Genomic DNA, 14,955 nt, shown 5'->3' with positions numbered 1-14,955 from the left:
GTTAAAGGGAGGGCCCGATACTTCCATGCTTCCCATTCCCTTACTAAAGTGGAGAAAAGTTACACACAAGATACACTCTTGACAATTGCATTTGTGATATCAGAAGTTACTTCAATACACATTTGGTACTCGGGCAAGGGTCCAATCTGACCACAAGCTGTTGGAAGGGTGCAGCACCTCTGTGGCTTTTGCAGCTTTTGGGAGTATTTCTGTGTCATAATCATGTCCCTGTTTTCAATGGTGGCATGTTGGAGAATATGTAATAAACAGCGTGTGCATGTATGTGGAGTCATGAGAGATCCTACTCCACAGCAATGCTAATCAATGCTTCAGCATTCATCAATCCAGAGTAAAACATGGGGGTGCAAATGCATACCCTCCAAAGTGTCCCGATTTTCCAGGGACAGTCCCGGAATTACAGAAGCCATCATGGTTTACGACTTTATCCTGGAATGTCATGATTTTCCTTTTTCCTCCTCTCCACATCTCGGAGAACAATTAAAAGCGGTCTGTGTGTGTGTGTAGGTGCAAAAACAGAGTCCTGCTTATACTGTACTGACCAATAAAATACCTGTACCAAACTAAGGAAATGATGAAGCTGGCATATGAGGCCCTTGCTATAATTCTGAAGGAAAAATGTAACCAATCGGCTTTAAATTCTTGAATTGCCAGGCTTCAGCAGCCAGCCATTTTTAAGCGCTTGGAATGCCGATTCCTTTATTGTAAATTGAGCCCTACACTGCCTATTCAGAAGTAAATCCCACAGTATTGGCTCAAGGTGACCCATGTAGGTGTGTATATGACGTCGATGTGTGTGGGAGATCAAACGCAGAAGAAGCTTCCTTATGTAGAAGGAAATAAATGTTGGAGGGTATGTAAATACAAATGCGCAAATGGGGCAGAAGTGGTTGTGACCAGGCTGCAGATTGGAGTAGGCCGAGAGAAGTGAAAGCTCTGGCTCTGAGTCTGAGGCACGGCAGAGGCCAAATGGAATTTTGCAGCCATGGTCTCCTTAGAGCCTCAGAGTGGCTTTCTTTTTCTCTCTCTCTTTTTTCTTTTTCCATATACAAGCAAAATAAAAACATAAACATATAATCCCCTTTGACTTCCCTCCCCCCACATTGTGGCTCTTAACATAATGATTTTCCCCTCTGCATCTCAGACTGGCTTTCTGAGGAGGAAAAAGAGCAAGGCCTGTTTGCAAACCAACTTTGGGGAGGCTTGCTTTCTCTCTCTCTCTCCATCCATCTTGCTTTTTCACGACTTTCTAGTCTCAAAGCTACAGTTAGGCACTGTTCAGAGTAATTATTATTATTATTATTATTATTATTATTATTATTATTATTAATTTATTTAGCTTCCTGCCACCATCAGCTTTCTGTTCTCAAAGCTATAATATGACACAGTTTGGGGTAATTATTATTATCTTAGGGGGGAGGAAATTTAGCTTTCCCCCTCCCTTTCTGGTCTCAAAGCTATGATTTGACACAGTTTGGGTTATTCGTCTTCATCACCATCACCATCATTAATTATATTGAGGAGTGGGGTTGCACTCTTGCTGTTTCTTATCTTCTGTTTTGTTTGTTTCTTGAGTCGCAGGAGCGAGTGAGGCCTAGTAGTGGTAGTGGGGCGTTGGGGGGGAGCTGAAAAAGGCAAGCTCAGTTTGGTGTGACCAGTGCTAAAATGGGAGAGTCATGGTTGCTATGCCAGAAATTGACCCATGGCAGACTGTTTTTACTTTCCAACTAGCCCTAACTTAATCCATGCTGACGCCTCATCGGTTTAAATTATTTGGATCCATTCCATCTCAGTTCTGTTGTGGTTTCGGGCTAGAGGATAGCCTTGGTCACCCTGGTGAATTTCCGCAATCTGTAATATTATGAGGGAATAATTTTTAAGACCTAGTGATTGTGTGAAATTTCATAGACAGGGCTGTTTTTGTTCTTTCTACCAGGGGAGAAATTGTGATTATAAGCAGTTTTGAATATAAAATGAATTATACAACTGAGATACAACACCTGCAATGTCATGAAAGCCAAAATACTTCATATCTGATTGATCCCTTTCCATTTTTTGTAGCTCTCAGGAGGACAGGAGTGATTCAGGTGATTCAGTGATTGCTTTCAAGGTAATTGCTTCGTTTGGTCCATTGTAGTGAAGGCAATAATTTATCTCCCTGAAATAGAGATGACAGCTTGGTTGGCCCTGGAATATGTTGTCCCAGACAGCAGAATGTTGGCTTTTTGCAGTATGGTAGCGCTGCAGAGAGCTTGCTGGGGAGACCATGCATTAAAAAGAAAGGGACTCAAAAATAACTTAAGCAAGGTTTTAATTACAAAAAACAAAAACTCCTTATGCACTAAATACATTAACAACAAACCAGACCCAACCACCAACCCAACCCCCAAGGTAATGGGAGAGCTAGGTGCTGCTCCTTATATACTACATGCAAATGCTGACACACCTTAATCAATGCAACTCGGCAGCACCTGCTATGTTTCACAGCTGTAAAGCTGGGTCTCGTTATCTTGCTCTGGCCCTTGCTCTGGCCCCTTAAAGACATACACATTGGGTGGAACAATGATGAACCTTTACATTTAAAGAAACCATTCAACATTTCCCCTGCGGTTCATCATTGTGGAACAAAAACATAAAGCATACTTTGTACATGTTTTTCATGTGTAACCTTTGGAAGTGCTTTTGTAAAAATGTCCGCAATTTGATTATCACCTGGGACATATTCAAATACAATCATTTCGTCAGCAATTAGTTTCTTTACAAACTGCAAACGTAATCTTAAGACTCTAGTGCGCTGCGTATTGGTTTCTGAACATAGGATAGCAAGTCCACTCTGGGAATCAAGGTAAACTTTTACTGGTAGTGTTACTTGTATCTGTAGGTCTGTGAATACTTGCAGATACCATTCTACATCACGAGTGGCCTGAACGCATGCACATAATTCACTCTCGGTTGTGGAGAGACAAATAATGGTTTGTGTCTGGGACTTCCATTCAAATGGACAACCGTTATAACAAAACACCATACCAGACACACCCCTGCAATTATTTTGTTCCACTGCATGAGATGCATCGCAGAAAATTTCAAAACCTTTGTCAATACTTGACGTAAACTGCAACCTATAATGTTTGGTATGTTTAAGGTACATTACCACTCTCTTAAGAGCAGAGAAACATTGTGTAGTGGGCTTTTCCACAAATTTTGCCAGAAAGTGAAAAGCATAAGTTATATCTGGTCTTGAGATTCTTTGAATGAAATTTAGCTTGCCTATGGCAGAACGATACAGAGTTTTATTAGAGAATGGCTTATCTTCACCTGTAAAGGTGAAACCACACACCATAGGCGTTTCCTTCCCATTTGCATTTTCTAAACGTAGCATTTCAACAAGATCATCAATTTTTGCAGTTTGATGAACCAGAAAAGATCCATTTTTGCCTTTCTCAATTTGCATGGATAAGTAATTTTTAGCTATGCCTAATTCCACCACATCAAATTTCTTCTGTAACTGTGAAACTACCTCTTCATATTCCTGTTTAGTTTTTGTAGAAATTAACACGTCATCTACATACACACATATTTTTGTTACAGAGTTTGCCCTTTCCTTTATAAACACACAATTGTCTGCCTTTCCTTGTGAAAAATCAATATCCAGCAATTCTTTTGCTAAAGTTTGGTGCCAATTCCTTCCACTTTGGTGCAGACCATAAAGGGATTTATTTAATTTGCATACCAAACCTTCAGCGGCGTCTATGCCTTCAGGGACACGCATAAAAATTTGTTCTTTTAAATCTTCAAACAAATGTGCAGTTTTTATATCTAGGTGATAAACAGAATGTCCACGTTGTGATGCATCTTTTAACAAGAGCTTAACTGTTTCATATTTTACACTTGGTGAATAACACAAATCATAATCTTCGCCTGGAATTTGTTGAAAACTCCTAGCAACTAATCTTGCCTTGTACCTTACAACTTCATTTTTGTCATTCATTTTAACTCTATAAACCCATTTTGAATCAATAAGTCTCATATCTGGGGTTTGTGGTACAAGAGACCAAGTGTTATGCTCTTTTAAAGAAGCTATCTCAGAGTTCATAGCTTTATACCAATTTGCAGCTTGGTGCTTAGGTAAATTCTGAACATCATTGTAGCTTTTTGGCTCAAAAACCGCCTTATTGGCATACACAGTATTAAAATGTTCATCTGCAAAATGTTGTGGCTTCTGCCTCTTTCTATCTGAACGTCTTAGTCCAGAAGGAGAGTCAGACTCCTCAGACTTAATGGGACTAAGTGAACTACTAGTTTCAGGTTGTAAATCATCATTGTCAGACTGAAGAGGTGCCTGTAGGCTAAGCTCACGGTCAGAAAAATCAAGAGAATCTAACCTCCCCTCGGGTTCCTGTGACTTTAAATCATCAAACAAATTATCAGATTCAACAGGCTTTTTGTCTTTTTCCATTAATTCAGAAGCACCATTTCCTCCTGCTGCTGCCTCTTCCTCCTCTTCCTCAGTATTATCTATACCATTAGTATCTTGGAAAACAGCAACTCCATTCCAATTTACAGTTTGTATCATGCTTCTGGTAATATGAAATTTGCCAGTTGCTGGTATGTAAATTCTGTACGCCCCCTGCTGGTAGCCCATTAATTTTTCCCTGAACACTACGCTCACCCAATTTTTGCTTAGCGGGATAATGCATAGTTACATCTGAACCCCAAATGCGTAGGTATTTCAGATTAGGGCGTTTTTTAAACAGCTTCTCATAGGGGGTGACATCTAAACCAGAATGATAACTGCGGTTTCTAACATAACAAAAAGCATTAAGCGCTTCAGCCCAAAAGTCTTTGGGCAGATTAGCATCGTGCAGATACGTTTTAACCCCTGCCTGTAAGTCACGCTGCACAACTTCAACAAGCCCATTTTGCCAGGGACTTCGGGGGCAAGATAACTCATGAGTAGTCCCCTGCGCTTCCAGGAATTTCTCAAAATCCTCAGAAACAAATTCTCCGCCCTGGTCAGAAAACAGGTTCTTAATTGGTTTGTTAAAGTGCGTTTTTACCCAGTTGCAAAAAACTTTGTACTTCTCAAATGCTTGGGACTTCTCAGCTATTGCATAAGTCCAACAATATCTACTATACTGGTCTATGAGAGTGAGCCAGTACTTAGAACCTCCTAATGATGGCGGGAGTGGCCCAACTAAGTCACAATGTACACGCTCAAATGGCTCAGTTACTTTCCTATCTGAGCACCTACCCTTGCGTGCAACCTTAATCTTATTCTTGCAACAAGATAGACATTGCATAAAGAATTTACATGGTTTTAAGTTGAGGCCATTAACAATATTCTTTGTCTTAATTACATCAGCAAAATTCAAGTGTCCCAGAATTCTGTGCGCCTCATGGACACACCCAGAATGTGGCCTTACATTCCTCAACCCCTGGCTTGACTGTGCTGCTCTGCAATTTATAGGCGATTGGGAGTAGGTGCGAAAATACAGTCTATATAAACCATCAGAGTCCCGGGCATACAATAGACGTTTGTTCCCCTCAAAAAACTCACACATTGAATTTAAGAAACGCACACTTATGCCTTGACGAGCAAAACACCTTACTGATAATAAATTGTCCACTGATGGGCAGTAAATGCAGTTCGCTATTGTAATATTTAAAGAGTCAAGTTTAACAGTACCTCTGCCAAGTGACTGCAAGACTTGTGAATTGGCTAAATGTACATAACCAATTTCCTCTTCGAAAGAAATAAACAAGCTTCGATTGTTGCAAACATGGTGAGAAGCTCCTGAGTCCACAATAAAAGAATTCCACTTGGCACCTTTAATTCTTTTATGATCTGCAGTCCGAGCATGAAAAGCTCGCGGCTCATTTCTGTCTTTACGGTGCGATGTTGGGTGCTGAGATGACAACCGTGACTGACGAGCAGAAACAGGCTTAGGAGTACTTTGCTTTCTTTTGGATCTGCAGTCCTTTGCAAAATGTCCTTGCTTATTACAGAACCAACAACGCTTTGCAGCTTTAAATGCAGTCGCATCACCAAAAGGTTGCATATGGCGTTCCTCATTACTTCTGGAAATAGGAGTGCTTATGGCACAAGCCTCCCTTCTATCCAACTCGCCCATTAATCTTGCCGTCACCCCTTCCACAGTTAATTGTGCTGGTGGGACGGCAGATATCTGGCTAGCTATACCATCAAAGTCCTCATTAAGGGAACAAAGAATGATAAAAACATACTGAATATCAGGTATGTCCATGTCCCTTCGAATTAATTCGCCGCGTATTGCCTCCAGACGTCTCAAGTGTGCTGCCAAATCACCACCAGGCTGCAACTTAGTCTGGTACAACTGCTTGAAAAACGTCAATGCAGATGCTGATTCTTTTCTAACATGCACTGCTGCAAGACTGTCCCACATTTCTTTGGCAGTTTTCTTATTCCTTATATAGACTACTTGCTGGTCGCTGACTGCCAAATTAATTATTGCCCTGGCTTTTGCATCTCCTTTCGACCAAGCATTAGTTACAGGGTCAGGAGGGTCTTCAGTTACATAGGTCCATACTTCCCTAGAGGTCAAAAGTGCCTCCACCCGAAAAGACCATAAACTATAGTTCTCATCTGTTAGCTGTGGGAAGACCAGAGACTTCTCAGCTTCAGGAACCCGGTCAACCATTCTGGAAATCTTCCAGACCCACAAAAACTACACTAACAGGAGAAGGAGTTTTCAAACCTTTCTCAGAGTCCAAAAATATGCAGTCATCCACTCAGCAGCTGGGCCCATAACCAAAGATGTTGGCTATTTGCAGTATGGTAGCGCTGCAGAGAGCTTGCTGGGGAGACCATGCATTAAAAAGAAAGGGACTCAAAAATAACTTAAGCAAGGTTTTAATTACAAAAAACAAAAACTCCTTATACACTAAATACATTAACAACAAACCAGACCCAACCCCCAGGGTAATGGGAGAGCTAGGTGCTGCTCCTTATATACTACATGCAAATGCTGACACACCTTAATCAATGCAACTCGGCAGCACCTGCTATGTTTCACAGCTGTAAAGCTGGGTCTCGTTATCTTGCTCTGGCCCTTGCTCTGGCCCCTTAAAGACATACACATTAGGTGGAACAATGATGAACCTTTACATTTAAAGAAACCATTCAACACAGAAATATTGAAATATCAGGAGTTGAATTATGAACCATATCATCATCCTGTTCAGGTGGACTCCCTTATTCATACCATTTTGTACTCCTGGCACCAAAAATGTAAGTTTCGTCCCAAGAAAATGCTAAGGGAATGCTCAAGATGTCTCATGCAAAAAAGTTTCATTGGCAGAACATTGGTCCACCTGGATCCCAGTACTGCCTACACTGGCTGGCAGTAGCTCTTTGGGGTTTTAAGAAAGGAGTTTTTGTCCCAAGACTTTTAGAATGTTGTATTATTTTATTGTTGTTAGGCGCCCTGAGCCTGGCTTCGGCTGGGGAGGGCGGGATATAAATAAAAAAAATATATTATTATTTATTCTGAGTAAATAAATATGGCATACATTTTCATTGTGAACTATTTTCATCATCTTTCATCATTACCTATTACTAGAGCTTTCTTTTTTTAAAAAAAAAAAATTTATACAACAAGAAAAACAAACAAACAAAAAACACAAATACCAAATTACACACAAATTACAAAAGTAACCATAGACACAAGATATTCTTAGCAAACAATAAAACATCTATTGGTCTTAACACTAAAGACCCAACCTCCCGTCTATTCCATACTTATCTTTTAAGCCTATACATATATTGCAGTGCATAAATGTGCATATATGTGTGTGTGTGTGTGTGTGTGCATATGTGTTGCTTTTTATGTATAATTTTACAATTTTTTTTTTTTAAATTGACACCATTACTCCCTTTGTAAACTATTGTTGTTCCATGTTTCTCTGGTCTATGACCGTAATAAACTCATTTCATTTCATTTCATTTCCATACTTCAGATTCATATTACTTATTGCCAATACACATTTTTTTTCATAATTAAACTTATTCTCATTAAATCTAATTTCTTATATCTACCTTGCAACTATTACTGAAGTTCCTCGAATGCAGCAACAGAATTTAAACTACTATATTTATTTTTCAGATATTCTTTAAAAACCTCCCATTTAGAAACAAATTCCTGTTTTGATTTATTCTTTATTTTTTCTGATAAACCATCTAATTCAGCATATTCTGTCAGCTTTTGGATCCAATCTTGAATAGAGGGGATTTCATTACTCTTCCATTTTGCTGCGATCAAAACTCTTGCTGCCGCCGTCGCATATAAAAAGATACCCTTCCTCTTTTGTGGAATATCCAAATCTGTTATTCCCAGGAGGTAGGCCTCTGGTTTTTTATTGAAAGAGATCTTTAGCATTTTTTGCAGTTCTGCATGTATACTCTCCCAGAATACCTGTATTTTCCTACATATCCACCACATATGGTAGAATGTTCCTGAGTCTCCGCATCTCCAACAATTACTTGATATATTTTTATACATTTTTGAAAGCTTCCATGGTGTTAGATACCATCGATGTTGCATTTTTTTAAAGTTCTCTCTAATCGTGTAACAATTTGTGAATTTCCAATTGATCTTCCATAAATTTTCCCATTGGGCCATGGTTATTGAGTGGCCAAAATCCTGGGACCACCTCACCATTGCCACTGTTACCTCCTCCTCCTTGACTGTCCAGTCAAGGAGGAGTCGGTAAGTTTTGGAAAGAGTTTTTCTTTTAGAATTTACAAGATCAGATTCGAATCAGGAAATTTCTTTTGAGAACCCCTTTTGTTTGTCAGATTTAAATTTTTCAAATAACTGATGATATTGGAACCAGTCTGAAATGTGGTCTCTTATTTCCTCAAAGTTTTTTTTAATTTTATTTGGTTATCTTCATTTTTTAGAAGTATTTTATATGTTGGCCAGCTTTCCTGAGTATTTTTCCGTTTTACTGCTATGGCTTCTACTGGAGAAGTCCACCACGGGACTTTAGGCTCCATCAGGTCTTTATATTTTTCCCATACAGCAAAGAGTGACTTTCTTATTATATGGTTGGTAAAGTTTTTATGAATTTTCGCTTTTCCATAAATTAGGTAGGCGTGCCATCCCCAACGGTTGTCAAAACCTTCCAGGTCCAGGAGGTCCGAATCCTGCAACGTGCACCAATCTTTTAGCCAGGTGAAACAGGCTGCCTCGTAGTAAAGTTTTAGGTCGGGTAGGGAAAAGCCTCCTCTCTCTTTTATGTCTATTAAGATCAGGTGTTTAATCCTAGGTTTCTTCCCTTCCCACAGGAATTTGGAAATTTCTCTTTGCCATATCTTGAGACAACCTGCTTCGCCCAGTATTGGAATCATTTGAAATAAAAAGATTAATTTTGGAAGCACATTCATCTTTATAATGGAAATCCTACCCAGAAATGTTAATTTTAGTTTACTCCAGGTTACAAAGTTTTTTCTAATCTCTAACCACTGTTACGGAAAAATTCCGGGTGCGGAGTTACCCTACCACCCGGCTCGTCGGACGAGGTCCGCGGTTCCTAGCGGAAGAAATGAGCTCAGCCGGAGACAGGAGCAATGAACGGGGATCCAAAGTTTATTGCGCAACAGGTTCAAAATGGAATTGAACCCCGAGAATGGGGCGACATAAACTTTTAAAAGTTCCCTCCAAGTCCCAGAATACAGTGCAGAAAACGTCACGAATACATCACAAGAGGTGGGATTACACAGATCATCACTTCAGGAAAGTGGGTGGTGGGTTTACACAAATCATCACTTCAGTAAGGTAGGGACTACATAGATCATCACTTCAGTAAGGTAGGCAGGGTAGAGGTTGCATAGATCAGCACTTCAGTAAGGTAGGGATTACATAGATCATCACTTCAGTGAGGTAGGCAGGGTAGAGGTTGCATAGATCAGCACTTCAGTAAGGTAGGGATTACATAGAGTAATAGAGATATGCATAAACGTTTCCTGAGTACAGGTGATGGCAAGACAATGGCACAGCTATGCATCGCCCATTACCTAGCATTGCCCGGAGGAAGGGCTTGACTGGACCATCTGACAGGATTAAGGTTTTCCTGGGTACGTGACCTGTCGGTTTGAGGATTATGGCGCTGGGAGTAGCATCATGGAGTCCGGAGGGAATCGAGTAGAATGACGTTAAAATGGAGAAGATCGAAGCTTTGGCTTATTTTATATTATTTTCTGAAGTTTTCGGCTTCTTGCTGATCAAGTGTATATTGTATATTAAAAGCGGAAACAAATGGATACAATGTAACAAGACTTTGACAGTTTTACGAGGTCGCTAGTTTCGGTTCCATTGTTCTCGCAGCGGGGAGCCGTCAACAACTTGTCAGGAGGTTAAATGAGGCGTGCAAGAGCTCCCTGAGCTAGCTCCTTCAGGGGAATGCACGCTCTTGATTGACCGAGGTGCAGCCGTTATAGTCAATGGGGAAATAGTACGATATGGTAGAAATAGGGTGAAAGTTAGACTTAAGAAGGAAGGGCTTATTATTTATAAATTCAAGGGGTATAGTGTGGTGCTTGTGCAACGGTGTGGGGTTCAGGAGTCACAGCAAAGCTGGGCACCGTTGAGGTCATCGCCTCGGGCCCCCTACTCAGGAGGTGGAGGAGTGAGGAAAGGTACCCCCCCCTCCTCTCGTTCCGTATCACCACGTTTTGGTGTAATTATCCTGAAATAAGTTTATGTTCTTGGGGGTGATCCAAATACCCAGGTATTTCGCTTTTGAGGAGATTTTCAGGCCCAATATTTTTTCTAAATCGTCCTTTTCTTCTGTGGTTACATTTTTAACAAGCATTTTTGTTTTTGTTATATTCAGCTTGAAGCCTGCCACTTCTCCAAATTCTTTAATCAATTCCAGCACTCTTTTCAGACTTTCTTTAGGGTTTTCAGTCATAACAAGTAAATCATCCGCAAAAGCTTTAATTTTATATGTTTTGTTTCCCAGAGTGATGCCTTTAACAAGCTGATCCTTTCTTATTTGATTGTTCAAGACTTCTATCACCAAGATAAATATCAGTGGTGACAGTGGGCAGCCCTGTCTGGTTCCCTTGTTTATTTTGCACTCCTCAGTAATTCTTCCGTTGATGATCAATTTTGCATATTGTTCCGAATAGATGGCATTTATTCCTTTACATATATTTTCTCCCAGTCCGATTTCTTCCATTAATTTTTTCATAAACTTCCAGGACACATTATCAAAAGCTTTTTCAGCGTCCACCAACATAATAGCTGCTGGTGTATCAATTTTAATATCCAAATATTCTAATACATTAATCACACATCTAATATTGGATTTCATAAATCGTCCGGGAAGAAATCCAGTTTGATCTTTATGAATTATCTCTTTCAGCACCATTTTTAATCTATTTGCAAGAATGTCTGCGAATATCTTGTAATTGTTATTTAGCAGTGCAATGGGTCTGTAATTGGCCATATCTGAGGCATCTGTTCCCTGTTTGTGGATAAGAGTAATAAAGCTGTCCTTCCAGGTTTTCGGTAGCTTTCCATTTGCCAAAATATTATTCATTAAGTCTTTCATGGGAAGAAATAATGCTTGTTCTAACTTTTTATAGTAATTAGCTGGGAGACCATCTGGGCCCGGTGTCTTTCCTAATTTTGATCTCTGTATAGCTTGTTGCACCTCCATAGCTGTTATTGGTGAGTTCAAGATTTCATTTTTTTCCTTAGGTATTATTGGTAGTTTATTTTTGCCCAAATAATCAATTATTTTTATTATTATTATTGGTAGTTTATTTTTGCCCAAATAATCAATTATTTTTTCTAGAGTCTCTGGACCTTCTTTATATAGTTTTCCAAAAAAACTAGCAAAGTTTTTACTAATTTCCTTCGGTTCTTGAATCCATTTGTCTTCAATTTTAATTTTATTGATAATTCTATCTTCCTTTTTCTTCTTTAATTGCCAGGCCAAAAGTTTGCCAGGTTTGTTAGCAAACTCAAAATTTCTATGTCTCAACCATTTTATCTTCCATTCTATCTCTTCATTTATTATCACGGAGACTTGCGTCTGTAAAATTTTTATACTTTGCTTAATTAGTTCATGATCTGGTTTTTGGAAAAGGATCCTTTCCTTTTTTCTAATTTCCTTCCATATCTCTATTTTCTTCTTCTCCTTTATTTTCCTTTGGAGTGCGTTTTGTTACTAGAGCTTTCATGTTGCCAGAACTTACAGAAAATTTGGGGGAAAGAATTGGAGGAAAGATCCACTGATTTGTCACTGGAATAAAACCTTGGGGAGAGGTGAAGAGATAAGGCCCAATCAAGTGTTTGATGAAATGCAGAAGGTTTCAAGCTGCATCCATGCTGCCTAGCACCTCATCCCCAGGGGTGAAACAGGGCTTGGGAACGAGATGGTGTCTTGCAACATGCCCAGAAATCTTCTTCTTCTTCTTCCTCATCCTCTTTGGCGATAACTTGTAGCCGACTAAGATTGTCTTCCATAAACATGGTCTTAACGGTGAGTCCGTAAGTGACTATGGAGGCCAATTCTGGATCCACACGTCCTTCCACACTGGGGACATAGGTTTCTGGGCAGGAGTTGATCACGGTGAGGGTTTGCCAAATGTGCCTTTCTCTTAGCTTGTTTTTTCTTTCATCCTGCATTTGAGTGACTTCAAAGTCCATGACACCTTTGGTAAAGGCTGTTCTCCAAATGGAGTGCTCACGACCAGTGTTTCCCACTTGTCAGTGTTTAGACTACTTTTTTTAAAAAATTGCCTTGAGTCTTTAAACCTCTTTTGTTGACCACCAGCATTACGCTTTCCATTTTTAAGTTTGGAATAGAGTAGTTGCTTTGGAAGACAATAATCCTGCATCCGAACAACATCACCAGTTCAATGAAGTTTATGTTGAAGAATCATTGCTTCGACACTGGTGATCTTCCTTCCTTCCAGTACACTGGCATTGTTTGCCTGTCTTCCCAAGTGATGTGTACAATTTTTTGGAGACACCGTTGTTGGAATCTTTCAAGCAGTTGGAGATGGCTTTTGTTAGTGGTCCATGTTTCACAAGCATACAGTAAAGTTGGTAGTACAATAGCTTTGTAAACAAGCATTTTGGTTTCCCTATGAATGTTCTGGTCTTCAAACACTCTGCATTTCAATCAGGAGAAAACTGCACTCTCAGAGCTCAGGTGATGCTGGATTTCGGCCTCAATGTCAGCCCTTGTGGAAAGATAACTGCCCAGGTAGGAGAAGTGATCAACACTTTCCAACGTTACACTACTGAGTTGGATTTGTGGCACTGCAGAGAGGTTGTTTTGTGCTTGTTGGTGCAGCACTTGGGTTTTCTGGATGTTGAGCAATAGGCCAAGCTTTTCATAAGCATCTGCAAAGATATTTAGGATGTTTTGGAGGTCATCCTCTGAGTGTGCACACACTACCTTGTTATCAGCATACTTAAACTCTATGATGGAAGTTATGGTAACCTTAATCTTTGTTTTCAGCCTACTCAGATTAAAGAGCTTTCCATCTGTTTGATATATGATTTCTACTCCAGTGGGGAGTTTCCCTTCAACAAAGTGTAGGATCACGGCAATGAAAATAATAAATAGAGTTGGGGCAATAACACAGCCCTGTTTAACACTTGATCCCACCATGAATGGTTCACTTTGAGAGCCATTGTTACCTGCGATTGTTGCTGTCATATTATCATGGAGGAGCCAAAGGATGTTCACTAATTTATTTGGGCAGCTTTCAGAAGGACAGTCCACAGGGCATTATGATTTACAGTATCAAAGGCCTTAGTCAGGTCAATAAACACCATATACAGGGGTTGGTTTTGCTCTCTGCATTTTTCTTGAAGCTATCCAGTGGTGAAAGACATGTCCACTGCCCCCTAGAAGGGACAACTGAAGTAAGAAAAAGGAGGCTACACACTCTTCTGGAAAGGTCTACCTGAATAAGAACTTGGAATACATGGAGTAGATCGTGCTATCAAAAAACGATCTTGTGAAACTCCTGTCAGAAGTCCCTATCGACCCAGACATGCAAGGCACCACACACAGTATTGGGACAGGAGCAGCTGTGTGGGGAGAGAGAAAGAGGGGAAAGGGGAGGAGGTGTGGGAACAAATAAGGAGAAGGAAGGCACAGGCAGAAACCATTCACACATACTCAAGAAACTATTTCAGTTAGAAGGGGGGGGAGAAAGCAAGTAAAGGTGAGCACACAGAGAAAGGAGGTAGAGGCAAGCAGCAACAGCAACACCTGTGGAACTTGCACTGCCTATGGCTCAGCACCATAGATGCGAGTCGCCAGGCTGTTCCTGCCCACAGGTCCTCCACCTCCACTGCTCAGGAAGCATGTAGCCATTGGGAAAGTGGTGGGTGGGGAAGCCTGAAAAGGAAGCTGGCAGAGGGGAAACAAGGATCGCTGAAAGTCACTGAGCACGAGGGCAAATCCATCTCAGGGCTGGGTGCTGGAGTGACCACCTCTCCTCCCAACAAAAAAACCTGACACACGTTATACCTACAAAGGAATGCCCCTGTAGTTGGATCTGACCAAATGCTCATCTAGTTCAGGATCCTGATCTGATAGTGGACAGCCAGATGGTCCAATGCAGGGATGGAGAACCTCAGACCCAGGAGACAAATGTGGCCCCCCAGTCCTTCGAATCTGGCCCTCAGAGCTATCCCTAGGCCACACTCCATCTCCTCAGTTCACACCCCTCTTTTTTAACCTTTTTTAAAAAAATCCTTTATTGCAAACATGTAGATACATCCATTATACATTAATAAAAGGAAAATAAAAAGAAAATAAAAAGGGAGGGGGAAGAAAACAGAAAAAGAATAAAAACAAAAAATGGATAATTAACTTCAAAAAACAAATATTTTCAATTTAACTGCTACATAGGGAGTACAAGCC

General features: G+C 40.3%; 1 protein-coding gene and 1 long non-coding RNA gene across 10 annotated transcripts in view; one reads left to right on the top strand and one right to left on the bottom strand.

Annotated features, from left to right (window-relative positions):
- Window positions 1-197: 197 nt before the first annotated feature.
- Window positions 198-14,955, top strand: part of GAL3ST1 (galactose-3-O-sulfotransferase 1) — a 54,747-nt gene continuing 39,989 nt past the window's right edge. Inside the window, exons 1-3 of one of the 9 annotated variants that reach the window (XM_079956867.1) lie at window positions 198-787; window positions 2,080-2,128; window positions 13,199-13,278. In XM_079956867.1, coding sequence (XP_079812993.1) covers window positions 13,228-13,278 — 51 coding nt within the window. In that variant the 5' untranslated portion in view covers window positions 198-787; window positions 2,080-2,128; window positions 13,199-13,227. Of the gene's footprint in view, window positions 788-1,095; window positions 1,302-1,651; window positions 1,855-1,895; window positions 2,129-7,189; window positions 7,286-13,198; window positions 13,279-14,955 lie in introns of those variants that run through there. The other 8 variants (XM_079956866.1, XM_079956859.1, XM_079956851.1 and 5 more) reach the window with 8 other exon arrangements.
- Window positions 8,193-14,955, bottom strand: part of LOC307205138 — a 183,649-nt gene continuing 176,886 nt past the window's right edge. Inside the window, exons 2-3 of the long non-coding RNA XR_013833904.1 lie at window positions 10,724-11,356; window positions 8,193-9,513 (exon numbers count right to left, since the gene is read on the bottom strand). This is a non-coding gene — a long non-coding RNA (uncharacterized lncRNA). The remainder of the gene's footprint in view (window positions 9,514-10,723; window positions 11,357-14,955) is intronic.

The sequence above is a fragment of the Podarcis cretensis genome (genome assembly GCF_951804945.1).
Source record: "Podarcis cretensis genome assembly, chromosome: 16".
NCBI lineage: Eukaryota > Metazoa > Chordata > Lepidosauria > Squamata > Lacertidae > Podarcis > Podarcis cretensis.
This window is presented reverse-complemented; position numbering and strand designations above follow the sequence as displayed.